General features: G+C 37.8%; 1 protein-coding gene across 1 annotated transcript in view; it reads right to left on the reverse strand.

Annotated features, from left to right (window-relative positions):
- Window positions 1-1,062: 1,062 nt before the first annotated feature.
- Window positions 1,063-27,959, reverse strand: part of KCND2 (potassium voltage-gated channel subfamily D member 2) — a 350,315-nt gene continuing 323,418 nt past the window's right edge. Inside the window, exons 3-7 of the mRNA XM_060777708.2 lie at window positions 20,991-21,153; window positions 12,784-12,882; window positions 10,393-10,488; window positions 8,474-8,721; window positions 1,063-6,292 (exon numbers count right to left, since the gene is read on the reverse strand). Coding sequence (XP_060633691.2) covers window positions 6,115-6,292; window positions 8,474-8,721; window positions 10,393-10,488; window positions 12,784-12,882; window positions 20,991-21,153 — 784 coding nt within the window. The 3' untranslated portion in view covers window positions 1,063-6,114. The remainder of the gene's footprint in view (window positions 6,293-8,473; window positions 8,722-10,392; window positions 10,489-12,783; window positions 12,883-20,990; window positions 21,154-27,959) is intronic.

Genomic DNA, 27,959 nt, shown 5'->3' on the forward strand with positions numbered 1-27,959 from the left:
GATTTCTCAGATGACCAGCTTTTCAGCAGCATTGAAATAAACTGACCTAAATAGGTATACACTCTCAACTCTAGTTGGTATTTTTCCAACTTCTACCCTACACAGGAACCTGACACTGCCAGCTGTCCTGATTTCCTAGGAAAAAAAGCTTTGCTGAGCTAGAATTATCCCTGAATTTGGACAACTGGACAACCAGGTTTAGTTGTCCACCAAGCCATGAAATTCATTTGGCTACATTAACCCAGAAGCAATCACTTGGCTTGATCACGGCTGTTGTTAGGATATTAACATGAAAAGACTTAATAGTCTTGTAAGTGTGTAAGTGTAAGTCACCAACAAGATTCTGCTGCAGAATGTTTCCCAGCTTGGGAGAATCTATCATAGACTTTAAGAACTATGGATTATTTTCTCACCATGATATAGATACAGGATAAGATTTTGTAAAGGCTCTAGTTAATAATATAATAAATATACTGGGCTATAAGTTCCCAAATTCACCAACCATTCAGAGCTGTTCAGGTGAGAAACTGGGTTGTTCTTCATTGCTAAGGGGCTATGTTAAAGGCCAAGTCGGGGAAGAAGCATACATACTGAGAAACCAGGTTTCCAGACATGTATTCTAAGAGTAAGAATGGGCTGTGTGCCCAAATGAGCCCTGTATATATGATTCGTATCACAACCTGCCATGCTGAGCACGTAGAGCTTTGGCCTGGAAACTACCTGGATTTAATGCACCTCTGTTCCCTCCTGCTGCTGAGCATCTAATCACTGAAATATCGAAGCAGAGATACGGATATGGAGCTGGGTCAGAGTGAATAACTGTTGAAGGCATTCACACCTTGCAAGATTTTTTAGTAGGACAGTAAAACGTGGACTATTTTGGGAGAAGCTGACCTTGATGTTATGAAGATCTGGTACTTATTAACTGCACAATAGTTGCAATGAATGACATCTTGAATCACAAGAGGAATTTTAGGGTAAGCTTCACCAGTCATTCCTTCGAAATACAGGTTGGAGCACAATGCTCCCATGAATGAGGTTATTGCAAAATCAGTTGTCCCATTCAAGCATGCAGATGTTTTATTTAAACAGTCCTCAGATGTCTGATTTATTCAGCATAACACAGCTTGTTATACTGCCCTCCTGAAGTACAATACGAATTTCAACTTCCCTCCAAAATTATCGAAGTCATCCCCCCAAACAACCAACAACCTTGGTTTCTTTGTGTGATACACAGAAATAATTACATTTCATTTACAGTACAGATGCATTTTACACAGTCGCCAAGTCATTCACTACCAAAAACAGCATTTAAATCACCTAAAACACTAAAATGATGTTGAGCTTCTGAATTTCATTTTTTAAATAAAAATAAAATAAAATTATACTATACTTTCATGAGAAATGGGCAGATTAGCATTACGCAAAATCTTTACCAAATTTAAAGGCAGGAGATTAAAGGGAAGCCATGCTGCTGGGATGTAGCCTGCAATATTAACATTGTTGTTCCACTTTCCCATCTAAACAAGGTGTAAGATCATGAGAAACTGGATCTTCACATGCCAGCGTGGTTTTGCTGACCTGAGCCACTTGGAAGAGAGCTGGCCTCGATCCAGTGAAATATGGAAGGAAAGAGGAGGCAGTGGAAAAGCTGTTGCATCTGTAGAATAACACTGCCTTGTGAACACTGAGATACAAGGGGATCCTATAGGGTAAGGCATGGGGTTTCCCATTCAACATTCAAGTATTGGTGTCTGGTTTTCTCTAGCCTGGTAGCCCCTTCTGAACCCAGTATGTAGCTGTCTGAATTGCAGATTACATCTCCAGGATCAAGGCCTCCAACAACCTTTGGTGACTTCAATTAGCATTCATAATTCTGAGACTATGCTCAAGGTACTTTCAACAAGCAAACAAAAAAAAAGAAGAGAGAAACTTGCAAATCGTTAATAACAGGAAAGTTTTAAATTGGAAAATCATATCAGCACAAAGCACACAAAATGTCAGTTGTCATCAAAGTTACTTTTGAATCCCACTGCAAATCCTGACTATCATTTATTAGGTGAGACACTCTATTGCACTAGCTGAGTATAAAGCCAGGGCATTTGCATTGGGCTACCACTTCCTCTGACAGCCCAAACTTCCCAGTGCTAAGGTGTATTTTTGCTTGGGGGAAGAACTGCAGAGCATCCAACTGCAATACCACAGATGAGAGAATTCAGAAGACATATCTAGTGAAGATGCTAGTATATGCTGAGGATCCAAAAAACAATGTCTGGAGATCCAAAAAGTGATTAATAATCCCTTCTCTCAGCTGTGGATTTACAGGCAGACTCTGCCTGCTTCACTTCCTCAGCCACTAAAGGCGCTTCCAGACAGGGCACAAAATGTGGGCTCTTGTTGGGCTTTTACCTGAGGCATCCAAATGACACCTCAGGTAAAAGCAAATTAATTTGGGACAAAGCAGGTTAACCCTGGTTTGTCCTCAATTAATTTGATATCCCATTAGACTTGGGCCTTCCTGAAAGGTTCAGGTCTAATGGGGTATGGGGCCTGTGGGGTCAGTCCCCATAGCCCATCTCAGTTCTTTGGGCTTCCAAAAGTGCGGAGAACTAAGAAGGCATCCCCCGCCGTTCCCAACCTCCCCTCCAAAGCCCTTAAAATACTCGAAAACTTTCTGGTCAGCCATGCTGCTTTTCTGGCAGACCTCCTGGCATGTAGAAATGATGCACCAAGAGGTGAGGCGAATGCTTCCCCTCCCCAGCCTCCTGGCATGTCATTTATATGGACCTGGAGACCTCCTGGAGAGGTGGCATGGCAGCCCGGTATATAAGCTTGGATTTTTGGGAAGGGCCTGGGGACTTAAACTCATCATGAAACAGGTTGTGGGTTTAAGCCCAGTCTGGAAGCATCCTAAATGGACAAGGGAGACTATTAAAGTGCCTAGAAGCTGCCTTGTATGGTGTTGGCATTTCATGAGAGGGACTGATACATCCTACAACATTTCCAAAATTATATAGCCCCAAGTTTTACCAGAGTATTTCACCAATAGGATTCTGTTCCCACTCATCTCTTAGAGGAACAAGTCAAGGATCACTTCAAGCATTGTGGATCACACCATGCATAAATGTCAACCCAGAACTCAGCAGGAGCAAAAGGGCGCATCAAAATGGGACCCTTTTTCCTGAGATGGAATAATGAGATGATTCTGTGAGTTCAGTGAAGTGATCAGGAAGACTACAAAGGAATGCAGATAAATCCAGGCTTCCAAAACTTTTTCCTAATGCAAATGAACATTTTTTTTTAAAAAAAAAACCCTATCCCAATTTTTCTTTCTTCTTTGGTAAAGCCAATTAGAATTGACAACCATACTGGAAGTGACAAAAATGAGAGAAAGATCAAAATAGTTGATTTTGAACATGATGAGTTTGTGTTTTCATAAAAAGTAGGAAAAGAAATGTACTAAATTTTAAAGATCAATTTCAGACTAGACACTGAAAAAGGGTGTGCATAAATGCAGCACAAGATATTGGCTCAAGTCTCTCTGTATACTGATTTTCTGTACCTATACACTGACTTTCTGCTCCTATAGGATAAGATAGCCAACTGAGTTTAGGGTACAGAAGTAAATTTTCTATACAACTCCCAGATTTATTGTGCTAGCCAAAACATTATTTAATGGGGTTTTTGTTTAACTGAATGTTGAATTTCAATATTGGGAGAAGTAAACCCAAAACAAGGCACATGGGGGCCATTCACCTTAGTTTCCATAAAATTCTACTTCTTAGAAAGTGATTCTGCATGTTTTTACAAAAAATATATATCCAGAGAATGGGTGAGGGGGAGTCTCTAGTGGCTACAAAACAGGATAGGGCCTTTACGCTGCTCACCCCTGCCATAAGCATTACACTATGACAATGCATTTGTCTTTGATGTAGATCCAATTATGGGGAACAGCACCAAAAGCAGAGAGCATTTTGATCACAGCTGTTATGTCCTACATCCATTTTGCTTTGTAAGATACCAAAATGGATATGGGGTATAGGGGGTACTGCAAGGGCATACATAGTTTGCATAATACCCTATCCAACTCTCCTACAGCTAAGGTCCTGCAACAGGGGATTGGACAATGAATCCATAAAAAAGGGGTGAGATCTTTGTATGTCTACATTTCTCATTCACTCAACTATCAAGGGGAGGGGGAGAGTCAGATCCAATAATTTGGAAATGTGAAATGTGGTTGGGTGTGATGCTGGTCACATAATACTAAATAGCACTAAACAGATTGGGTGGCAGCTGATGAGGATGGAATCTGATCACCAACATCCAATATATTATTTTTAATCTGACATAATTTCAGACAAGAGACCACTTAAGGACATTCTTACATCCATACATGAGTGGGTTCAATGATCAGATGAGAATACATCTGGCAATACACTATCTTATAGTGCCCTCTGTAGTAGAGGTTCTATACATGTCCATCTAGCATTTTCTTTAGAAACACTTGCAAGGTTTGGTTACACGTTCTTAGAAACATATTTCTGTTTTGTTTGTTTTTTTGCTTGAGGACTTGAAATGATGGCAAGCCACCATGCTCTTAGATTAGCAACTATTGAAGAAAGTTACTTTTCTGGAAATAGCATTTAAAAAATCCTTTGGACAACGAAACAGACAAACAAAAGGATAAATTCAAACAGTAACATTTGTGCATTGATCCCACAGTAGTACATAACTTCACATCAACTATTGTTTTGCAACAATAGGTTCATAGCATTCACTTCAATAACATTCTTTGTTAGAATACCTAAGTGTTCCAGCAATATTTTTAGTAATCCTCTGGAACTCTTAACTCTGTCTCCCGGTACTTAGCCTGTCCAGTAGTAGGACTCAATAGTAGTAAAATTTAAGAGATGTTGATTGCTAAACCAAGTTAGTGTTACGGCTGATATTAATGATGTAGTAACACTATACTAGGAAGACTGTTGTTTTGTTCCAGAAACATAAAACTACAGAATGAAGTTAATCAAAGGGAGTTCTTAGCTATAGAAACCCTTGACATTCAAAGTGGAAAGAAGTTAAACAAAGGCAATGATTGGCTTTAAAGTATTACAGAATAATGGGGATTAAAAAAACTCCACAACCCTACATTTGTAATACAATAGTTTTGGTTGTGAAATTATTTTAAACTTTAACAGAGAACACTGTACTGTCTATCCTTGTTCTTTTATCTGCGTAGTTGATTTTTTTTGTGCAATTATATAAATAAAAGCCTGATTCCTGATACAACAGATGTACATTGTATTATTGCAGTTGTAACAGTACCAAGGAAGCCAGAGAAAACAATGATAAATACTAAACTAATTGAACATCTCAAGTTCACTAATGCATGTTTTAGAGGGAGAAATACTTAATTTCACCCTCAGAAAAGGAAGTTATTTGTACAACAATGGAACATTAACAATCAGCTTTTTTTTGTAAGTGCACAGAAATGCCCCTTGTCTACAGTAAAATGTTATCATGCCTAACCTGAAATAAACAACAGAAGTAAACTCAGATCACAGCTCCAAAGAATTTTCACATGCATTATGGTTGTGTTTCTTCCAGTCAGCACAAATATTGATGAGCCATTTTCTCTCTCTCTCTCTTGTTAAAGTCAGCTTGTCAACGGGTTCATGGTGTATCAACAGGAAAAAAGAGAATATCAAAACTTTGTTTCCATCCTTGATTTTGCATCCAGTTGGAATGTAAGTGGTTCGAACAGTAGTTATCTTTCTTTTCTTGATTTTTTTTGGTTTTGTTTTAGATATTTTATTAAAAAGATTTGTCATGGTAAGAAGAAGCATCAATGGGAGACATTTCATTGTGCTCATAGAGTAAATGAAAAGAGTCACAGAAGAGTTTGCTCCAGAAAGGTTCAAGTGATATGTAGAAATTCCATTTGGTTGCCCAATGCTCACAAGTCAGAACTGAAAGCCCAAACATGTTTGTATCTCCAAAATCTTCCAATTGCCTGTTGGCGTTCCATTGAACAAAGTGTTGCCATGTCTCTCTTTCTCCACGCTCTTATTCTCTTTGCCGCAGCTCAGTTTTTAAGCAGTCTTTAATTTAACTGTTTTATAAAGCAGATACTCTGACAATGTTTCCTGCTGAATACTCTGGAGATTCTGGTCTATCGTCTCCCTCTGGTGTAGTCACAGGCGGCGTTGGAATGCTGATTATTGCTGTTGTTACATAAGGCTGCTCACAGTTTAGTTTAACACACTCTTCCATTTTGGCATTTAAACTGGATCGGCTAGAGAAGTTTAAAAAAAATCAATGGGTATAAAATTACATAAAAGTTCCATCTGCTTAGTGTTTTTATTCAGCTGTGGTATGTCAGAAAGCCATTCAGCTTGGGTCTGGTTTGCAACAAAATGGATATGCCTCAACCAGTACTTATTCTATTGTTCATTCACCAGCCTTAATACGTTTTACTTGGAATCAAAATATGTAAATTTACTTGTTTTGTTCACTTATGAGTGTGGGCTGGGTGGGATCAATGTAAGACCCAATGTTTGTGCAAACAACACAAACCCAAGGACTTGTTCCAAATATTTTTCCCATAAAAGAGCACCAAATCAGAATACAAATTTTCATGATGGTTTGCCAAAGTGTCTCAGTGTGCTTTCTTTCATGTCAGGAACGACTTGAGATACTGCAAGTCACCTCTGGTGAGAGAGAATTGGCCATCTACAAGGAAGTTGCCCAGGGGTTGCCTGGATATTTGCTATTTAACCATCCTTGTGGGAGGCTTCTCTCATGTCACCTCATGGGGAGCTGGAGCTGACAGATGGAGCTCAACCTGTTCTCCCTGGATTCGAACCACTGACCTCTCGGTCAGCAGTCCTGCCAGCACAAGGGTTTAACCCATTGCACCATGGAGGCTCCTCTCAGTGTGCTGAGACTGCATTCCCTTCTTGTTGGGAGCGTGAGAACATTGGCAGATTTTTTAACGTTCAGAAATCATAGCTGGACTTCCACAGTTAAAACAGTGAGATTCAGCAGAGCAGGTGGCCATCCCCTCCCACTGAAACCTGTTTGTATGTCTTTATAGTCTGAAGAGCTGGGAAACCATATGAGGTTGTTTTGGAAAAACCTCTGAAGGCTGTGAGGGAAAGGGAAGGTATTGTAGCAACAGTATAAAATGGATTTAGGTCTATGTTCTACTAGTTTATGTAATAAGAAGAATACTGTGTATACTCATGTATTAGTCATTCTCATGTATAAGTTAAGGGCAGATTTTGGGGCAAAATGTATGAATTTTGATATGACCATGGATAAATTGCCAGTCTTTCCAAAGAGAGAGCAAAACACCAATGCTGCTTCAGGAGACCAACCGCTACCCTCAAATTCCTGCCCAATCATTCAAAAAGGTCAGCAATAGTGCTGTGATGGAGTAATGGGGCTCAGTGATTCTTTTAGGTTCTCCCAAAACATTATATTCAGAGAGATTTTTGTCAAGTGTTGAAACACAGTACAAACATTGACTAGTGGATAAGTTGAGCCAGGTTCTGAGGGTTAATTTCTTGGCTACAATTTCTAGACTTATACATGAGTATATACACTAAATTACAATGGTGTCCCAAAAATGATCAGGTGTATCAAGCACTAAGGGTAGAACATTATCATCTAGCATATTTATGCTACTCATGGTAGGTAGACAAATTTCCAGCAACTGCATTACTGTTGTGAATAATGGAACCTCTGAGTCCATTGTTGACTCAGGTAATCCACTCCTGATATTATTTACAACTATTATTCATATTCCCAGACATAAAATGTTGTCATTCATTTCAGTAGAGGGACGCCAAATCTTGGTATAAAGCAGTTCTTTTGGGGAAAACTGCCTCCATGGAAGTCAATGAGGCAGGAGATCCTTGTATAAATGTCTACTTGTCTCTGGGATTGTGAACGTGTTACCCACCAATCCTTCTATTAGGCTCATGTAGATATGACCAAACAAATTGGTAAACATATCATCACAGTATTTCCCAAGGTTATGAGTCAATTTAGTGCAATTAGAGGTGTTTTAGGGGCTTTGAATGTTTGTCTAAGGGAAGAGGAAATATTACATGTGGGATTATGGACAGCTGTTGGGAAAAAGATTGGGATCATGGGCCCATAGATAACAACTGAGTTATAAACTGGAAAATATTTATAACAAGCTGTCAGTAAAGTCCACCATATTACACAGCTGATTTGCCATGATATTTAAAAAGTATCCACAGTCATTCACTTATGCACTCCAAAATTATTATTTTCAAGAACAGATGACTGCTTTCCTTACAACCCTGCATAACACAGTTAATTATCTGAAACAAAACAAAAAATACCCACATTAACACAAGCTCATGCTTCCTGACAGTCCTTTGCCATACGGAAGGTTTAAGGACACGGTTATCTCTGTCTAGGATCATTTCTAAAACTGAAGTACCTGTTAGACAGAGGTGTTCTTTCCATGCACCTGATCTGAATGGTACTGAGTTCTTGGATGCTACTTGGTCGGCTGCCAGCTATGTTGGCGTTTGGGATGCGGAATGTCTTTTTATGTCGTCGTGAACAGCAAGAGCTTGTCATTCCTTGTTGGGAAGAAAGAGAAGGGCTGTGGCTGGAATGCCTGTTGATGGTAGAAACCTCCATGCAGCTCTCCTCGTACATTTGGTCATCCACAAACTCGTGATTCTGCTCGACATGATTGAGAAAGACAAGTGGCATTGAACATTCTTATCACAATCATGCATGTCTGTACATTTTATGATACGGTATATTATCTTAATTCTGGCAAATTAGTTTTTGATTTCTTTTTTAAAGTGAAGTTAAAACTTGGTTGCAAAATGATTACAAAATAGTATTGTCAAGAGAGTATCACAGTTCATTGATGTCTGCATTTTACTGAAAATAGGTGGTTTGTTTGTTTAAAACCTAATTATGGCCAATCCCAAGATAAAGGAAAATACCCAAAATATATTAAATGTAGTGTTTTATATTAAATCATTTTAATAAAAATACTAAAAATAAAAAATAGAGAGGTATGAACTTCCCAAATCCATGTGGATTCAAGGAAACGTTGGACACATTTTTTCAAAGAACGCAGTTCTATAAAGTTCATTACAATAAAGATAGGCCTGATGAGAAATGTGAGACCCAAGGGGGGTGGGGAGAGTAAAACACATTTATTTCCTGTCCCTTTCTGTTAAAACTTGATAAAAGGGGAAACAATCCACTGGTTTGGTTCAAGCCCTCAGGTTCATTTCAAAAATGTATTCAGATCCTAACTGCAGATTGTATCTTGGTATGTGAAATAGCCTAAATTAAATAGCATTGAATATAATATTATTTCTAAAGGCAAGGGCAAGGAAAAGTAAAAAGAAAGAAAAATGATAAGGAAAACTAAATGACAGGTCTGTTATTGCCACCTGAAGAAAATAAAAGTGTCAAGGCACTTTAAAAAAAGAATGGTAGGATCAAATTTGGTAGTGTGTCACTTCCCAAAACTGAAACTCATTCACCAACTACTGAAGTGCAATGACTGATTTCCCAAAACTGCAGGAGGCATCAGGACACAGGACGGGTGAACTGTTTAAACCTAAGCATAAACTGGAATGCAGCACAATTTGCAAACCAAAATTGTGGGGAAAATAATGGGGAACACCCACACTCAAATGCAAGTGATAAGAAAATATATGCACAAAGCTACATTTATACTGTGTGTCCTTAAAATAGTTTAGGAAAGCTTGAACATAAATATGCACATTGGGAATAGCGCTTTCACAAATGTGCATATTTAGAGCAAGGCAGCCAAAAATAAGTCGCCAGCACAACTGTCAGATGGCTCAGCACTTCTCAGACTGTCATTGCATTTCCAAAAAGAAATGAGAAATTCCAAATTAGGAAAAGCTGGCATACCTACACCAATCTCCCCCTGTATCTGTTTTGCTGCATTTTTTCCTGAAAGATGGATTAGCAAGTCTCATATGAAGAAAAGAGTATCCGATCTTGTCTTCTGTCTGTTTATTACTACTGAAATTCTGTAATTAATCAATTACTACAGATCCCTGTTGTAGTGATCTCTTCCCCAGTATTTCCACCAGCAAACGATCTGAAACTGCTCCTATGCTCGGCAGAAACAAACTTCACTCCTATACAGTTAAATTTCCAGCATATTTCATGAACTCACACATGAATCCCGCTACAAATATAACTTCAGGAGACTCTCATGCCATGAATAATGTCTTTGGATTTAAGAAGTAAGCCGAAATTGCACAAGATCAGGCATTTTTAACTAAAAGTAACAGCACAACACCAGATTTATTCTTCGCAGATCAGAAGGAAGCTGCCGTTTTATCACCTTACCGTTGTTTTCTCCAGACAGTGAAGCAGGTGGTGGTGCTGGATTTCAAACGAAGAGCCAGCTTTGTTAACAAAGGCCTCTTGTTCGTCTCCACATAACTGTTGATACATAAAATATGGCATTGTCCTCATTTGTGAAGAAATGGGCATCAAGTGAGGATCTTGATATAAATATGCATCTTAGTTGCTTTAAACAAAACGAAACTGAACACACGGCAAGCCTGTACTGCAATGCTTTAGGACTGAAATACTGCTCACTTTAAAATATTTATGGTATTGACTTTTCCATAAGACCATGTTCTTGTTAGTCATTTTTTTGGATTGGCGAACAATTCCAAGTGAAAGCATATGAGGAAATAATTGGTGTGTATTGGTGTGCTTACAGCTAACACACTATGATGATGTCATTGCCTCACCATTCAAGTTCTATTAAAATTAAGGAGCAAGAAATACACCAATTAAAGTACTAATTTCAACACGACTTGAAAATAACGATGGATAAGGATTATTAAAGGTTGAATAATACAATCAAAGTAGAAATTGAAACACCTTCTTGAAAATCTTTGCAATGGGCTTAGAATAAAATGCTACGTCATCAAAAATTTACTTCTATGAAACTAAGTCGCTTCTGGTGTGAGAGAATTGGCCATCTGCAAGGACACTGCCCAGGGGATTCCCAGAAGGTTTTGATGTTTTACCATCCTTGTGGGAGGCTTTTGTCATGTCCCTGCATAGGGAGCTAGAGCTGACAGAGGGAGCTCATCCATGCTTTCCTCGGATTTGAACCTCCAACCTGTCGGTCTTCAGTCCTGCTGGCACAAGGGTTTAACCCATTGTGCTACCGGGGACTTTTACAATTGAAGACACCTTTTGTAAGACACACCCTAATTTTAGTACCACCATCACCACAATCAACAAAAATACATAAGATATACCTCTGATTCTAAGAGCCCTTCCACACAGCTCTATATCCCAGAATATCAAGGCAGAAAATCCCACAATATCTGTTTTGAACTGGGTTATCTGAGTCCACACTCAGATAATGTGGGATTTTCTGCCTTGATATTCTGGGATATAGGGCTGTGTGGAGGGTCCCTAAGAAACCCCCATTTCTAGAGATGCTTATATAGAGAAAAAAAGTGAAAACTGAAGAAAAATAGTATGTGCCTAGCCTGTCTTTCTTTTCAAGAAACTATTGTGAAGGGATTTGTCAATGCAGAATTACAAAATCCAAAAGAGTAGATATCTTTTTGACAGAACGGGAAGTGAAAATGATCTCCTATTGGTGACAAAATCCAACAATAGAAGGTTGATCTCAAAGAGATCTTGCAGGATGATCTGTGAGTGTACATCTACTGTTGATGCAGTTCCTACCTGAGAGAAGGCTCAAAACAGGATATTACGGGGAGAAGATGAGGGCAGTCTTCTGGATCTTTAGACAATTCTACTCTCCACAAAAAGGTTTTGAAAGCCACTGGTGGTTAGTGTCTTATCAACTGAGTGGCAAATCCACTCCTGGTTTTAGTCTGAATTTTCAAAAAGCTATTTGTGGTACTGAATTATATCTCTAAGTAGGTTTAATACCTTGGTTAACTTCTTTAATGGTAGCCTACAACCTGGAAAATATTCACTGTCCTATCAATGGTGGAAGTACCACCCACCCCTCGTAAAAGTCACAGCAAAAGAGCAATACTATTGCAATTTCATAAAACAAGAACCAGAGCAAAATCAAGACATATTTGATTGAACTTTCTTTCTTTCTCCTCTCTCTCTCAGGAGAGGCAAAGAAAGGTGAAAGAGTTAACAAGCAGCAGAATGAGTGGAAATCAGTTCCAAAGCAGAGATTCTGATACAGCAATATTCTTTATATAGCAGAGATCCAATCATGTCTGGAACAAATGTGTGACATCCTTGACATTAAAATTGCATTTTAATGAAATGCACTTGAGACTCGCAGCCAGTCTGGCTACCCCATCTGGAAGAAGGGAAATGGCTATTTGGAAGGCAGCTGTAGACTCTTGGGAGGTTCATTAGAGTCACATAGGGAGAAGATTGCTTTTGTGGAAGTGACCTTTCCCCCTCTCCCAGTAGCATCACCAGTAGATTTGTATGTGTCCAAAAAAGAAAGAAAGAAAGAAAGAAAGAAAGAGAGGGAGAGAGGGAGGGAGGGAGGGAGGGAGGGAGGGAGGGAGGGAGGGAAAGAAAAGAACCAAATAGACTGGACCTCAAGGGAAACCATTTTTCTTGAACTGGCTCCCGTGCATAAGAAGGATTTTTCCTTCAGCCTATGCGTACGTATCAAAATATGACTTTTTTCTGATGTTAAACAGACCGCACAATGCTGATGTGTTATTTATTGGGTTTTCTGGATTTTGTGCATACAATGCTCCTTACCTGCTGGAACTGGTCACTGAACAAGCCATTCCGTTTGCTCTGCATGTAAGCATTTGCACTTCCACTCTTTGCTGCACGGATTCTAGCAAGCCTGGTTTTCTGTGGGGAAGAAAAGAAAGAAGTGCCATTTGCGTTTGCATCCATCATTGAGCTTTCTAAGAAAGATAACATAGCTAATTGGAATTACTTCGCTATGAATACCAAGCTCCCTAATCACAGGAGGGACTCTGTAGACCGAGCTTTCAGGTGCTGTGTTTTTTTCATTTATAATGCAAATAAGTAAGAAGCATTTGGTTCTCAGCATGCATCATCTGACAAGAACAATGAATGGTGTTTGAGTCAGTGTTTACACATATTTTCATATGAGACATGTTGATTTCCCATTACTCCTGCCAGTATGATCATGCCACTGCTTCTATGCTGAGGTCTGGAATGTGGCTTTCTTCTCCCTGTAATTGCACAATTCCTGATTCTGCCACTAAAACTTCCCTGAAGGAAACAAATAATAGACTCAAAGACTAGCTAGCTGTCTGACAGCTGTGAAGTGTCACACCTAATTACTCAATGTGCTCTGATTTGTAGAAGAAATTTGGTGTAATGCAGTGAGATCTAAACCAGTGGCCTTCCATTCATTGGAGTACAGGGACTGGTAACATGAAAGTGGTATACACAGCATGGTCTGGTTTATGTTATGTTCCTTAGATATACTCCAGACCACTTTTGCATTGGAATGGCTTCCGTTTGACTGCCATTATCATGAACATTTAACAATGTCCACCTTTGATATAAAGTCTTAAATCCAATTTTTAATTTCAAGTAGAATAAACTCACTGAAACAATATGATTTGCACAGATTGATGCAAATGAATCTAGTTGGGACTAGATTCAGGCATAAAAACAGCAGTTATATCTGCAAAATGTGTTCTCTTGTGATTTTTTCATAGATTGATATAAAGAAGTCTAAGATCTAATGCTTGAGAAGCATTGACCTGAGAAGTCAAGTTGGAGGGGAGAGGGAGAGAAAGCTTGAGTATTTCTCAAGTTTCCTAAGAGGAGCATTTAATCCAGAACATAATTGAAAATGGAATTTGTAGCAAGAGAATTGCATCTTGTTGCAGTTCCTGAAATTGGAAGCTTAAGAACCACATCCTGTTTTCATACTTCAGCCTTCTGTAATATTTGCAAAAGGAGATTGTGTGGCTTTGTTGTGTAATATCACTTGGACAAAAGCTTTGGAACTACTTCTCACTGGAGTCAATCAGACCAAGGACTACCATCTTGCTTCAGTTTGGTTCACACAAAAAAATACAATAGCGAGAGTTTTAGAAACTCTATCACAAAAATGATGGGCTATGGAAAGAAGAACATGGTCTGGGGAAAAATAGGCTCACTAGAATGACACACAATCTTTTGAGGAGGAGAATGAAAAGAGAGTAGGGGAAGGAATATGAAGAAAGATAGACAGAAATTTAATGCATTATAAGATAAGCAGTTGTTCTGAAGGGCCGTGTAGACTGTTGCTGCTGCTGCTGTTGCGTGCCTTAGTGTTTTCAGACTTATGGCAACTCTAAGGTGAACCTGTCACAAGGTTTGCTTGGCAATATTTGTTCAGCAAAGGTTTGCCATTGTCTTCCTCTAAGACTGATAAAGTGTGACTTGTTCAAGGTCACCCACCGGGCTTCCATGGCTGAGCAGGGATTTAAATCCTGGTTTCCCAATTCAATACACAAACTAGGACACCATTGAGATGGAAAAGGAGGAGAAAATAGACAAGATATCCTCACTCTCTTCATCTCATCCACCGGCTGATGGAAGAGATTTTCTCTACCATTTCCTTGATGCTGCTGAATAAATTATTCTCTAGTCACTAATCATAGTTCTACTCTCATTCTCATGGTACATAAACACAGCACACATGGACATACATTTTTTATAATGCAACTTGGAATGGATACATCAGTCACTGGGCATTAAGCAACTCTTTTCATCCAACTCCAAATGATTTATACTCTAGTTGTAGAGATAAAAAGTGAGGTATAAATGAACATAATAATAATAATAATCATCATCATCATCATCATCATCATCATCATCATCACCTTTTGAACAAGATATTGTAGGGAAGGGAAGTTTCAAAAAACTTCCAAAGCAAATAGAGTTTGCAGCATCTGAAACTACAATAGATTCAGAAGGTACAGGGGAGAGTTCAGCAGCATATGCACATTATAACTTTCTGAAATGACTACATTCTATTTATATGTTTCAATATATTCTAATTCTGACAGGATAGGAATTCAATTTTAGGGGGTCGTTTTCCACTTTTTTTACTGGCACCGTTTAAGAAGAAGACAAATCTTAAAGTTGGAGACAATAGTAAGGTGAACTTGCAGAAAAGTTTGAAATAAAAAATGTCAGCTCCTGCTTCAAATGTGTAAATTGAACAGTGTGAAGTCAACATTAAAGATTACAAGAGCTTTTAGAAAGAGAGCGTTTTCTTAGGATCAAACACAGTTTTCCTTTGGTCTCTCTGAATGTGAGAAGTTGTACTTCTCTTTAGTTGGTTTGATGGCAAAATCCCCGCACAGGAGGAAGCCATTTTGAATTTGTTCTCAAGCTTAAATCACATTCTTTTGATTCCTAAAGTATAGAGGAGTGAGCTGTAAGTGTTGGTCTAGGTTGACTCCTATAGCAAAATGGGGCAACCTAAAATTTGTTTCATTAAAATTTAAGAGGGTTTTTTGTCCTTTTAAATAAAGGCATTATCAAGGTGAATGTCCTGGAAAATGGGGATATTTTATATCCCTTAAATCTAAGAGAATATTTGGATCATATCCATGGATACACAAAAGTCATCAGATTAATGTAGGGAGTATTATTCTTCCCTCCCCCCCCCCCTGCTCATTTAGTTTTTATGCCTTTAAATTATTTAAATTTCTAACTTAGATAACTTATTTGTTTTAATACCTAGTACTTTAAGTTTGCAGTTAATTATTTTAACTGAATTTTGTTTTAATTTGTTTCCTTAGGTCCTGCATTGGGAGGAAAGAAAGAAAGGAAGAAAGCAAGATGAGTCTAGTTCATTGGTTCTCAAACTGTGGGCCCTGACCCCAAATGCTGTCTTCTTAAATCAATGTTGGGGTCAACATTTGGCAACAACAGTTTTCTGAACAACTATTTTAGACATACATGAATATGTTCTGCAGTGTTTACAGTGGATTCTGTAGAAGATGCTTATGCTGTACTTCATAAAAAGGAAAATTATCCTGTTTAGCAAGTCTTGAAAATGCTGATTTGTTATCAGTTTGATTTTTATACGTATTTTTATATATTCGGTCAAAATGGGTTGAAAGTGAAAAAGTTTAAAAAGTCTTGGTCTACTTTATTCTCTATGATGCTTTACTTTCAGGGCTATCAAATGGGTTGTTATCATCTTTTTCTTTGTCAGTGACAGCTTCTGGTTAATTCAAACAGACTAGAATAATTTGCTAAGTGCTGGATTTGGGATGGAAAGGAAGTCAAATTGGATTCTTTGTCAAAGTATCTGGTATTCTCACCTGGGTGGGATGGCATACATACCTATGTACATAAAGCTTTTGTGTAAAATCCAGAGCTTGAGAAAATTACTTTTCTGACTTCATCTCCCAAAATCCCTCATGCAGGATAGGAGCTTCTGGGACTTATAGTATATATATATATATATATATATATATATATATATATATATATTCGAAGCTCCGATAAAATCAATTTTAGACAGAGAAGAACGAATTTTGTAGTAGGCCCTCTGGTGTGACAGAAAGCCCTTAGCAATATTAAATCTTTGCAATATGACATTAACAGCAGGTGCAATCTGTGGGCAATTCCCTCTTTTCTAGCCAGTGTTCCAAGCAAATACATGCCCAGTAAATATCACTTAGTTCCTCCTGAAATTACTCCTGTCATTTTTTTCTTAAGCTGCCACCACACTACTAATCAGAGAACAGGCTGCCAAAATTGAACTTATCAGTTACTGTTCATATTCAGCGGCTTTTGACAGAAGTCACTGGGGCGATTTAATATGTTTAGTCCCCAAGAGGTGCCAGGTGGAGAATGGATGGTTTTTGTATGTCATCAGAGAATGAAAAGAACTGTATTTTTTCCATTAGCATCTGGCACCTGAGTGTTTTGTCAGGTGCACGAAAGGGCTTGGGCTTTGATTTTATCCCTGTAAGTGACTTTTCCTTTTCTTTTTCTTCTCCTTTTTTTGTATAATTGAGATGGGTGAACTACCTCAAGTAACACAGAAAAGGCAAATGCTGTGGGAGCAAGTCATCACTTTTTGGTAAGATTTTTTCCGTTTGTTCCCTTAATGAGTAAGGATGTAGATGCTTATGTAAAAGGCATTTGTGAGTCCTGCAAGCCTTAAATTAAGGGCAAGAAACCTAATATTCAAAATGATTTTAAATTTAGTTTCACAGACAAAAATGATTTTAGCAAATGATATTTTTTGTTCTCATACTGTAAAACCGATTAACACATGCATGCCAATTTTGTCACTTTGTGCTCCGATGTTTTCCATTTAATATGTGCTTTAGGTGTATACATTGAATGTAGCCAAAATACTGTACAATGCATCTCAGTGCTGGCCTTTAACATTATTTCACTTGACAGTCACACTGTCAAAATGGCATCAATGTACTATGCAATTTTTAAAATTACATACAGCTGGAATATGGAAACAGGAAAAGGGTGATTCCCCTTATGTGATGGTAAATTCAACTTGAGAAGTTGAATAGTGATCTCACAAAATTCCTAATATATACTGAATTAGGAAAGACTAAATTGTTGATATTTTGTGATGCAAAGTGCCAGTTCTCTTGTCATGCACAAAATACTTCTCCTAAGATCAATATTCATAATCATGCATTTCAATCAACTATTGAATCAACTGTTGAATTCTGAATCAACATACATATAATTCAAAGTCTAATAGGTTGACTCTAGTTAGTATTAACAATAGGATTCAGGAAACAGTGCTATCTCTTATGCTATGATTTTTTTTTTACTATTTCATAGAATTAGTTCTTGTAAACAAATGTTAAAATTAATGAAAAGCCATGAAATAACATTGGGCTTAATAATCTAGAGTTATCTTTGAGAGTCAGTATGATATATTAGTTTGAGTGTTGGACTACAGCTCTGGACAACAGGGTTCGGATCCCCACTTGGCCATGGAAACTCACTGGGGTGACTTTGGGCAAATCACATTCTCTCAGAGGAATGCCAAGGTATACCCTACTCTGAACAAATCTTGCTAAAGAAGACTCCATAGTATGTTTGTCTTTGAGTTTCCATTCGTTGGAAACAACTTGAAGACGCATACCAACAAATGGTCACCTCTACCCGCATGATACATATTCATGTATAATGAAAACTATACTCTTATTTAAGCTTCTGGACAAGGCTCAACTCCAAAAACCTGTGTCTGGACTTTTTAAAGTCACAGCTGAGACCTTATCAAATTTTGAGGGCTTAATCACATTTTGGTGAACCAAACATATTTGATTCAACAAGAATAATACTATATACACCTGCTATTTCCATAAGACATAATTGTGTAGACAATTAATTTCTCCTTTGCACAAAACTGGATTCCCTTGGGCTCAATTTGACACTGAATTTCTGCAAGCTCAGTGTTACTTGTACTAGTGGATTGGCACTATTAGATATTGCTCATTACTCAAATGCTGAAAATAATTTAAGGAGTGATTTTATTTTTGGAATTTGGAGGCTACATTCTTTTAGTCTTTGTTAAGAGGTATGCTTACCTCCCCTCTTCCCCATGTGTCCTTCCAGTAGCAGATAAGGAGTCATTTAGTTCGAAATATGCTGCAGCAGTTGGAGTTTTAAATATGGAGGGAGTCTGTTTTATTATGTTTATATGCACTTTTAAAATTACTTTTCACCTGCATTTTTAATATGTGTTTTTTTAGTTTTGATTAACAATTGTGTTTTAACTATTGTCCAAAACTTTTTAGGAACCTTGTGCTCTTGAAAGTTTGTGTGTCCCCTTGGATCCAATGCTGGGAGGCAGGTGGGCCATAAATTAAATATAAAACAAATAATTGGATAACACAAAAACATTTCCATTGAGGGCCAAATCAACCTTATGGTAACCTTTAGAGGGCTGCTGAATCCATTGCCAGAGAACCCATGGATAACAGGGGACCAACTTTATTTTTTTTGTACGTATTGGTCAGTGCTCTTCAACTTTTACCCAATTTGGGTCTAAATGTTATTGCAAACCAACAACACTTGTGGCTCTAAGGTTGGGGAAAGGTTAAAGGACATTTTGAAGTCAGACATAATATCTATAAACCTTCTAATCAAAATTCAGGACAAATGGCCATCACAGCTCCCATCAGCACTAGACATGATGTCTAATGATGAGGAATACAAGAGTTGTAATCCACCATCTATATGGTAATAATAAATGGTTTTCATGATAAGATGTTTTTAATGTTTGGTTTTAAATGTGTATGTTTATATTATTGTATGTATATTATACGGCATCAGATTGTTGCCTTTTTGTAAGGGTGCTCTGAAGGGCAGGGTGTAAAAAACAGTAAATAAATAAATCTGAGGGGCTTCATAAAATGACATGGTGGGCCAGATTTGGCCCATATACCATGAGTTTGATAAATGTGCTCTAAAAAGGTGTAAGACGGAACACAGTATTTTGTAAAGAAGAGGGCTAGTCACCGAGGAGAAGAGGAATAAACTAAGGCAATATAAATTAAAATGGATCACAGTAATGTGGTTAAAGTAATAGTCATCGTTTCTTCAAGTTATTGGTCACCACACATTTTATTAGAAACATCCCCCTAGAGTTCTTCCGGGAACTTAGGCTTCTGTGGGTTGTTAATTAAAGTTTCCTGTGACCATTTAGAGTGAAATTGATTTTTGCTGATTATGAAGCACACTTCATTTGTAATCCCTTGGTTGTTCAGAGATTAAAATTTTTGCACATTCAACTGAATGGATGAACACTAAGATGGAAAGAAAGAACGAGTGGAAAGGAGGAAACACCAGAGTCATTACAGTAATCCTGTGTAAAATGAAGAATTGTATATGTGGTACAGACATTACCATCTGTGTTTACAACCTGCCATATTTCACCAGTTCTTCTATCTATTTTTTGTCACTGGAAAAAACATGGTTAAGAAGCAAGAAGCAGAACAGATATGCCTCACCTCTTTATTTGATAGAACTAAGAACCCTCCAAATGAAAAAAAAAACCTCACATGTGAGCTTTTTGGTGAACCAAATGTTAAATACATCCAACAAACTCCTTCAATTAACAAGTAGATACAATGTAAATCAACTTAAATGGCAAATGCAGGACTATACTCCTGTTTTAGTAGACTTTCCTCCCATGAGCCAGTGGGAATGGTAGTTTTAGTATTGGACCCTGATTCTTGAATGATTGATAAGCTATGGAAACTCACAGATTGCTTTTCCACATTATTGCTGAGTAGAGTTTGATCACCTGGACCCCCCTAAGAATCACTAGAATGATATTGTCAGTTCTCCTTGAAATGTTACTACAGGTTGAGTATCCCTTATCCAAAATCAATGGGAGCAGAAGTGTTTTAGATTTTGCATTTTTGGGAGTTTGGAATAACTTTATTTGTATATTTATTCAAATTTAGATAGAACATCCTGGAGATGGGACTCAAGTCTAAATATGAAATTCATTTATGTTTTATATACACATAACCTGAATGCAATTTTATATTTTAATAATTTTACATGAAACAAAGTTTGTGTTCATTGAATCATCTTGGCTACCCATGTGAACAATTGTGGATTTGGAGGATTTCAGATTTTGGAATTGTGGGTAAACAATGCTCAACTTATACATATTTAATTTTATTACAAGTCCTTTAGAAATAATGTAAAACATTTTGCCACACTACCTCACATTTTGATTTGTTGTGCTTTGGACTCACTAACAAACACAGTATAGCATATCACAGATCTGCGATGTTGGTTATAACGAAGCTTGAATCAAGAGATATACTTCCATAAACAGTAGAGGTTCAAATGGACGAACCTGTGTAGAGGTACATAAAACATTTTCCATATTCATAAAGAGAAACTGAGGCAAATATTTTTTGACTACTCCATTACCAAGTCAGAGCATGAAACGGAAAGAGGAAACACACCTTTTGTGCCCGGCGCTTATCTGCTCGTTGATTCTGGTGGTAAATGCGACTGAAATTGGAGACAATGACTGGAACTGGAAGGGCAATGACTAAGACTCCACTCAAAGAACATATTGATCCGAATATCTTCCCAGCTATTGTCTTTGGCACCATGTCACCATACCTGGAGTTTAAAAATAAAATAAAAAACCAGAAAAAATAAATCTCTTTGCAAACATGAACTATAATTTCCAGTAATAAGAGGGTTTTACATGATTTGGACAAAGTGGACAGAGTAGAAGAACCTCCCCACTACACCCCCCATTCCCACCCCCAAAAAACCTGTCTCAAAACTGTGAAAGGCCAGCCATCTGTTGATATCAATTGGCAATTGACTCACTAGATAAAAAAGAAAGTACTTTTTTTCCTATTAGGCACAATGGACCTCTGTCCACTGCTGCCATAAGATATGGTGACAGCCGCAGGCTCTTTGGCTTTTAAAGAAGATCTGACAGGTTTATAGACTGTAGTCCTGTCAATGGCCATTAGATATGATAGGGTAGACAGAACCTCTTAATTCAGACGTATTTGCTGGTAGAGGCTTCCTGACATCCTTGAGACATTTTTTAAATGTGTTAGATGACCAGCAAAACTCATTTTATAATCTTAGGTGCTGTTCCAACAATGGCCTTTTTATATGAAGTGATGCCCACATGGGACCTTGATTCCACACCAGCTTTTCACTTCCGGCATATGGATGGATGATTCTTTAGGAAGAGGGAAAGTAATTTAGTTAGACACATTGTAATGGAGAGTGATTCATTCTGTCTCTGGTTTCCCCCAACACATTTGCAGAGAAAGACTACATCTGTAACAGTACAGAGTTCCTGCTAGACACTGTGAAGTCAGCATCATAAATCTTTACTTATTTCATTCTCAGAACAATGCAATTTCAATAGTTCTCTAGCAGATGGATGATATGACGAACACTGTTGTGCATCTTCTTGTGATTTCTTTGCATTTTGGAACTTTTTGAAAAAATTGTGAACATTTCTTCTTGAAAATTAGATTTCACAAATATGGAAAGAGCTAGTGCAATTTTTTCTCATCATGAAAAAAAACCCTACTCTTCTAGTCTCTTGGTTCTTATATGGGGCATTTTTTCTCCAGTAGATAACAGTATTTACAGTATTGTTATAGGAGAAGAGAAACATTGTGCACATTATTTTCAACCTAGCTTCAAATAATTGAGCTAGATGGACCAATAGTTTTATTTAATATGAGGCAACCTGCTAGGATGAAAAGTGAAGCCTAGCAAAAAAAAAAAAAAAAAAATCCCCTCCATGCCAAAATGAACCTGTATAAGAGTCCCCTGTGAGCCAGATATAGGTGTCCAAAACCATCTCTCTCTCTACATCTATTCATTCAAACAATTCAGATAGGACAACTGGAAATAGCTGAAAAATGTATATGCTTCAGGTAAGGATGCCCATTAGGTTTTCATTCATTGAAATCTAACCTATGTGGCATGTATTCATGGGATCAAATTGTCCCTTTATCTATTAATCTATTAATTTGTTGGTTGCACCTGTCTAACACTTACAGTTGAACATTTTTGAACGCAAAGTTGTTCTAGCCTTGCAGAAACGTATAAAGGGATTGCATGATCTGCTAACACCCAACAGTTTGTATTCAAGGTGTGGCAATAACATTTAAACCTTACATAGCTTTGGAGTTTTGTACTGGAGGAAGCTCTATTTCTTATACAAGCATTCTTGAAAACTGAGGCTTGTTGGAGGACTTCTCCTCTCTGACTATATATGGGGCGTGAGCGGCATGGGAATGGGCCTTTTCAGTTCTATCAAATTTTGATGACATTTGTGAAAAGTTCTCAAAAATAAACAAAATTTTCAATGATCTGTATCACCCAAATTCAATCAGATCAGAACATGACTCACCTGTGAGTAATGTCACCTGCCTATTTACTATGCTATTGCTAAACAATGCTGACCAGAGAAAACCATGGCAAAAAGATTAAGGAGCACAAATATTTCAAAGAGCTAGAGTTTTAAAACCTAAATATTCAATGTTCTCTAAGTAAATAAGATTTGCCAGTTTTGCTTTCCTCCACACACCTTTAAACAAAACAAAGCAACACTTTTGTTTTTTTAAATCCCAAGTTGCTTATATTGAGTTCAAATAATGTGTGTATTTTGTAATAATAATAGCAAAAGAACCGCAGTAAGACCCGTGTAGCCATAGGATCACTTTCCACATTTTCAATTACCTGTCGTCAGTTGTAGTCCAAAAATATTAAATGAATTAATGGCAATTTTGACAGGAAATACCTATTAATTAAAAATTGATAGTGGCAATAATTGCACACCATGACAGTAATGTCATGAAACCCTGCGCCCTCCTGCATATGTATGCAGTATAGACTACCAGCCTGTTAGTCTCTAGCTGACTAGTCTCTAGTCCAGTGATGCAGTATACCAGTGCCTCTGTTAAAGTACCCCTTATAAAGTACACTTAATTTATTTTTAAATGGCTCCAAAGCACAACAATGAAAATGCTAGCAAGACAGGTATGCCAAAGAGAAGCTGTAAAGTGCTTCTTTTAAGTGAAAAGGAGGATGTTCTCAATGGCAGGTGAAAGGAAATGGTAAAATAATCATGTGCTGAGGTTGCTAAGATCTATGGTAAGAATGGCACCTCTATCCATTAAATTGTGAAGAAAGGAAATTTGTGTTAGTTTTGCTGTCATACCTCAAACTGCAAAAGTTACAGCCACAGTGCATGATAATGCTTAGCAAAGATAACATTGAATTTGTGGGTGGAAGATAGAAAGCATTGATAAGAACATGTTGCATCAGAAAGTATTAAGACTACACGAAGACTTCATTAATGGTTACCCTGAAATGAGTGACATTAAGCCATTTACTGCAAACAAGAGATGGTGGTCACACAGATTCAGGAATAGGACTGAAAAATATGCAAATTACTGGAGAGGCTTTATGTGCCAATGAAGAAGTTGTGGCACATTTCCAACCAAAGAAGTTGATTCAGGAGAAAAGATACCATTCAAAGCAGGTTTTCAATCGAGATGTAACTGGGATTTTCTCGAAGATGCCCAATAGAACTTACATACATAAAAATGTTAAGGAGCCACAAGGACATAAAGCATGGAAGGACAGATTAACTTTGATCATTTTGGTTACTTTGTTGTTCATTCGTTTAGTCGTCTCCGACTCTTCGTGACCTCATGGACCAGCCTACGCCAGAGCTCCCTGTCGGCCGTTACCACCCCCAGCTCCCTCAAGGTCAGTCCAGTCACTTCAAGGATGCCATCCATCCATCTTGCCCTTGGTCGGCCCCTCTTCCTTTTGCCTTCCACTTTCCCCAGCATGATTGTCTTCTCTAGGCTTTCCTGTCTCCTCATGATGTGGCCAAAGTACTTCAACTTTGTCTCTAGTATCTTTCCCTCCAGTGAGCAGTCGGGCTTTATTTCCTGGAGGATGGACTGGTTGGATCTTCTCGCAGTCCAAGGCACTCTCAGCACTTTCCTCCAACACCACATCTCAAAAGCATCTATCTTCCTTCGCTCAGCCTTCCCTAAGGTCCAGCTCTCACATCCGTAGGTGACTACAGGGAATACCATGGCTTTGACTAGGCAGATCTTTGTTGGTTACTTTGGCTGAGTATATAATAAAACCAGAGCAAAGAACCCATGTTGTCCCAAAAACTAAATCAAACATTACTTGCTTGTGTTCTGCCAACATAATAAAGAAGCATGGGTCACAGCCATCTTGTTTATGGAATAGTTCTACCAATGCTTCACCCCAGAGATGAAAAATACTTGCAGCAGAAAAGGTTGTAATTTAAAGTCCTATTAATCACAGACAATGTCATCTTGAATCTGTTTGCTACGAAAACGAAAATGTCAAGGTTGTATTTTTACCTCCAAATACAATCTCCTTGCTTCAGCCCCTTGACCATCTTTCAGTTTGTCAAGGCCACATACACCTGCCTGGCACTCAATTGCATGCTATCAGCAATTATTGCAGACCCTACTGCAGGGTTGGAAATTGTTGAGTATTGCTGATACAATAACATTAATCAAAGAAGCAATGGATGAATTAAAAGCAGAAACTATAAATGTCTGCTGGAAGAACTTATGGAGTCCAGTCGTGAATGATTTTAAAGGCTTTCCAGGGATAGATGTAGAAGTTGGGAAAATTATTCATGCAGCCAGACAAGCTGGTGGAGAAGGATTTGCTGACATCCTTGACAAAGAAGTGACAGAACACAATGAAAGCCATCGAGAAGTGTTAGTAAATGAGGAATTGGAAGAATTTATTCAGTCATCTACAGAAGAAAAGGAAGATGATGAAGAAAAAAAGTGAAGACCTTCGGGCTGAGAACAGCGGTATATAAGTAGAGTAAATAAATAAATAAATAAGAAGAAACTGAAGCACAACCAGCAATGTGGCCCTTACAGATTTTTTTCCTGATGCATTTAGAACTGTTATTAAAGGGACTATTATGGACTTTAATCCTTGGCTGAACACAGCATTAAAATCACCCATATGATCACTGAGAGATTACAACCTATGGATTAGAAAGAAAGAGATGACAATTTCCAATTATGATGTTCTTCCAAAAGGTTTTAGCAACCCTCCCCCCCCCAAAAAAAACAAACAAATCAAAACAAAAAAAAGTTATCAAGGAACCCCAGTCATCCACATTGTTCCAGACATCCAACCGTGAACACAAGTCAATGATCCAAGATCACCTGAAAATCTTTCTTCTGATGTATTGTCAGAAGGTCAATAGTAGCTGAACACTATTATATTGTGATGCAGCATTTACTGAATACTGACTTCCAGATGACACAGTGTCTGGGTCACATGGCAAATATAGAGTTCACTACTATCCAGAGTTTCAGGTATCCACTGAATATCTTGAAACATGTCATTGATGCTAACAATTAACAAATGTACCCACCCATCTCTTGATTTCATGGAACTCTTTATGGAAAATGTCTGAATTCTCATGGTAGATATTGCAGAAAAAGTCAGAAGCCATTATTCCCATGCCACTCCATATTTTGAAATGTCTGCAGCAATTCTAGGAAACCTTTGAAACAAGCATCTTTCTGCACTTTTTCCCAAATATCTGTTGATGTTGTTTCATACTAGCCTTTTGCACTGTGTGGTTGACATGAATTTATTACAAGCTGATGACAACCTGTACTATTGAATTAATGTTCCAGCACAACACAGTATGTCAGTTTTGCACTCTAATTGATAAAAATGCCTGTACTTATGATATATCTCACCCTAAGCAAGGCAATTACTCCAATTCAACAAGCAGTGGCCTATATGTAAGCAGTCCTTCCTGCTATGGATACAGGTAAAAGACATGTTTTATCAGTATCATAAGGGACAGGTGAGTCCAATGGAACAGGTTGAATTTTGCTTTTGATGTGATCAAGTTGAGTGTCGCTTCTCCATCAGTTCAGCTATTATGTGTGATTTGGGGAGCTATGTCAACTAAAAAGTAGTCCATATGTCTTGTTTGCAAAATGCCCTTGCTCGATCCAAAAAATTACCATTTAAGAGAATCTAATAATTGGTATTATAAAGAGACCAGAATGATACTCTGCTGAGTATAGCCAAAGTGAAAAACGTATGGCCCTATAAGTGCCGATGGACCAGAAAATGGATTATTTCTGAACAGTGATGATGTTCCCATGCCAACAAGGACTTGAAGGAGGATGAAGGCCAAAATACCTGAAAGAATAAAGGTAATAAGGAAATTCACCAAAAAAATATCTGGGGTAGCGGTTCTAAATCCAATCTAATTTGCATATTGATTTAATTCTAAGCCCAGACTAACCCCAGTCTAATTTGCATATTGATCAACTTCTAACCCCAATCTACTTTGCTTGTTGGTCTACCAGAGATTTATCCACCTGGGGATTTATTCTGTCCTGACATCCCTTTTTAACAACAACCCTGAAATCAAATTCAGTTGTCTGATTACAGCAGCATTGGCTCTTCCTTTTCTTAGAAGCTTATGATACATTTCAAGATATTTAACAGTTATAATTACACAGTGAATACTGCATAGAAACTTTCAAATCATTTGGCCAGCTTAGGAATCCAATTTATCCAAGAAGCAAAACAGAGACCCAAAGCAATGGAAACTGATGTGTTGCAATTACCTGGCAATCCACTAGAGGGCATAAAACACCACTGGAAAGATGATGGAAGAGGAGAATGAAACATGTCATATTTCACTCCGCAAGACACAAATGTACCCAATCACGTCCAAATATACCCTCCCTTCTAGTTCAATTATATTCTCTCCACAAACGCCTTGGCCATGTGGGGTTTCTTGTCTAACTTCTGCTGTGCTTGCTGAAAGAGAAAAGATGGCACAGTGCATTTCCATTCTTTTTTCTTTTCTTATTTAAACACACCTTATGAAAGGGGATTTTCAGAGATTGGGAAAGTAAAACAAATAGAAGGCCATTGAACCTGACAGTGTTCCTTTAAAAATGCAAGGTCATTTCTTATGAATCCATAAAAAAAGATGTAGGAAGCAGTAATCAAGGTCGATGACAAATAAATTAGGAGGCTGAAATTCAAATTTTTGCAAGAAAAAAGGAAGCAGAGTGGAGCAAGAAATTGCACTCTAATTTCCATGACTTAAGCTTGTGTCTGCATATATGGGATCTTTCGCTTGAATAATTGACTAGGATATCTAAACGGAGTTCAGGGGCTTGCTTAGGACCTAGGGATTCATTGGGAAAAAAAATAAAGATTGGCAGTTAAAGTGGTGTCAAAATGCATTAATTCTACAATGTGGATGCAGCCTCAGAGTGGGTACAAGACCAACATGACATATTTTAGCATATCCATTTACACTATATATAGATATAGATATATATGCCAGGATGGAGAACCTTTGATGAGATATGGCC

This window comes from Anolis sagrei, chromosome 5 (genome assembly GCF_037176765.1).
Source record: "Anolis sagrei isolate rAnoSag1 chromosome 5, rAnoSag1.mat, whole genome shotgun sequence".
Lineage (NCBI taxonomy): Eukaryota > Metazoa > Chordata > Lepidosauria > Squamata > Dactyloidae > Anolis > Anolis sagrei.